The sequence below is a fragment of the Atta colombica genome, unplaced genomic scaffold, assembly GCF_001594045.1.
Source record: "Atta colombica isolate Treedump-2 unplaced genomic scaffold, Acol1.0 scaffold12, whole genome shotgun sequence".
Classification (NCBI taxonomy): domain Eukaryota; kingdom Metazoa; phylum Arthropoda; class Insecta; order Hymenoptera; family Formicidae; genus Atta; species Atta colombica.
The window spans coordinates 8,008,749-8,011,437 of record NW_017259206.1 but is presented as its reverse complement, the minus strand read 5'-3'; the positions used below and the strand labels follow the sequence as shown (position 1 = coordinate 8,011,437).

At 35.3% G+C, this 2,689-nt stretch overlaps 1 protein-coding gene across 1 annotated transcript in view; it reads left to right on the top strand.

Annotated features, from left to right (window-relative positions):
* LOC108694506 (semaphorin-1A-like) overlaps nucleotides 1-2,689 on the top strand; it is a 223,878-nt gene that overhangs the window by 124,257 nt on the left and 96,932 nt on the right. Inside the window, exons 3-4 of the mRNA XM_018204063.1 lie at nucleotides 498-594; nucleotides 1,904-1,955. Coding sequence (XP_018059552.1) covers nucleotides 498-594; nucleotides 1,904-1,955 — 149 coding nt within the window. The remainder of the gene's footprint in view (nucleotides 1-497; nucleotides 595-1,903; nucleotides 1,956-2,689) is intronic.

The following is a 2,689-nucleotide window of genomic DNA, read 5'->3' as shown; positions in this document are numbered from 1 at the left end:
TCATTTACTGTATATTTTTGTTATAATTATAAAAAGAATCAATAAATACAATTTTTAAATGTTATTCAGGAAATATTTTATACAGTTAATCATGTTTTCTCTAATGGTTATCATATGGAGAGAACGATTTTGCTGAAGTATTTAAAAATTTAGGTAGATCTCTGAAAAATAGAAATCTGAAAATAATTTTATTGAACGATCAAAATAATTATGTAGGAAATTCAAGTATAATAAGCAATGCTGCAAAAAATGTTGATATTCTAACAATCAGTTTCTATGTCCTATATAATTAATTATTTTGATATTTCAACAAAATTTATTTTCAGATCTGTATTCAGCTAAATTTTTTAGGTACTTCAGCAAAATCATTCTTTCCGTGCAACTTTAGATTACACGATTATTATAATTTTTGAAATTATAAGAATATCATATTTTCTTCTTTGTTAGAAGAATCATAATTTTGAAGCTGACCGAAACGTCTTTTTTTTTTGTTACAGGTGAGGTGATTGGCCAGCGGTTTCTGGGAAATGAAAGCCATGTGGAGCACTTCAAGCTCCTGGAACGTGCGACAACCTCTATCTTGATTGGTGCCAGGTAATTGTTACATGATTCTATTCTTCGTCGTGTCGTCCCCACGTGCTACTCGTGGGGGCTTACATAAATGAGATAGTCATCGGCTAGACTCTGCTCATTGGTGCCACGAGCCCCAAGTGGCTGACGCCTGAGTCGAGTCATTCATTCGATTACGCATCAGCAGTGGGTGACGCAGCATCACGTATATTAGTAGCAAATAGAGATGCGGTTTATGCGCGACGCGCACTATTCATTTGTATTCAAAGGCCAAAGGCAGCATGCAGCATACCAGAGCACTCTTGGACTATAGATTTCTTAACTAATCTCCCCAGTTTCAATTTAGTAATGATTTAATAAAATAATACTTAAAAAAATTATTTATTTTTAACATTATTCATTTTAACATTATTTATTGTTGAGTAAGTTGAAAAGTAAAATTCTATTAAAGGTTATTTAAAATTAAATTAATGCAGAACGATTTTATTACGTTTTTTAATCCGTGACATTCAATTTTCAAAAAGATTTTTATTTTCGGTTTGCTTATTATAACTTGATTACTATCAATCTTTTAACTTTTTTATTAAGAAATGCCTGTTCCAAATTGATCAAAGAATTTGTAAAGGGAAAATGGATTTGAGACATCTTGTTATCCGCAAGCGATTCGATTGATAGAAAGTACAAAAGGAAAGATAGTTCGCATTTAAAAATTTATTTCGTATTTCAAAGAGAGGCGATTACCGTTTTGCCGTTTGCATTGAGCGTTATAGTTGTGCGTGTGTATATACATATAAAAAATACTTATATTACCTAACATTATTTTATCAATTTGGTCCAGTTACGCTGTTAAAGTGGTGGAGATCAATAGCGTATCTCTTTGTGGAATCTGATACAAATACATTGGCTAATGGAAATTTGATATGAATCAAAAAATAATTTAATTTTTTCCTGCTCGTGCTTTCCACCAACAGTCAGCGCAACGTTTCGAAGTCGTAAAATCAATTACATTCGAGATACATAGCATGGGTCTTTTCACGGTTCCAATTTTGTCTTTGCAGTTTTTCCGCCTGATTTATGTTTCGCACTTCTATTTCTTCTGCACATGCAAGATTTAGAAGTCATCCGAAAACGGTTTTTATATTCGTTGAATGAACGTCCACAATTTATCTTTTAAATATATCGCGTTCTTTGTGCGTCATTTTTGCTGTTTTACTCATAATTGCCGATGCTTACTCACGTTTCAATCCGAGTTGTCGACACGGAGACGCACGAAGCGCAGAGATTACAGGGACGATTTATGGGTAGGATTTAACGCTCTCGTTTCGTTTTGCAGGAACGCCATTTACAACATAAGTCTGCACGACCTAACGGAGATCACCGACCAGGTTAGTACAAGGCTAATATAACAGTTTCCAATATCTAAAGTACGACAAAGAATAATTTAAATTGAAAGTTTAGATCTCGTATTAACAGCATCACATTTCTTTTATTCTTTTTCCGTCGTGTTATTATATGTACGTGTATATTTCGAAAATCTTTTTCGCGATTATCATACTTACCTATTAATTCGACGGAAACTATATACATCTGTATGTAGAGTACTTCTCAAGACAGTAGGTCAAAAGTTACAAAGCGATATCTTGGTAACTCGCAAAACTACAAGGAATAGGTAGTCAGGAGAAACCGCAGAAAAGTATAGAAGGGAGTTAGTGCGAATGATGGAGAATCTTGGTGGCGGCTTTGCGAGAGACGGCACGGCAGCGGCGTAACGTAGCGAGAGGAGATCGATCTGAGACAGCCCTTTGGCCAATAACACCCACGCCTAGAATAGAATCGTAAAAGTCACCATGCTCCAGCTTGTCCTTAAAGCTTGCGCCGTATCGCGGCCGACCGTCGCGATCGATTTCGAGTTGAAGGATTTAGAGGTAATGGAAACTAGCGAAAAAGAAGCTATGTGAAACTTGATCGATATCACGGATCGATGCAGTTTAGCTACTTTCGAAGAAAAAAAGTGTTTCCGGTCAAATCTCATCGTTTTTTCGAATAATCTTTTTTTCGCGGCAGATATAAACGGAATCGATTTGATTCTCGTAACGGGTAAACGGAAGATTTGTGGGGC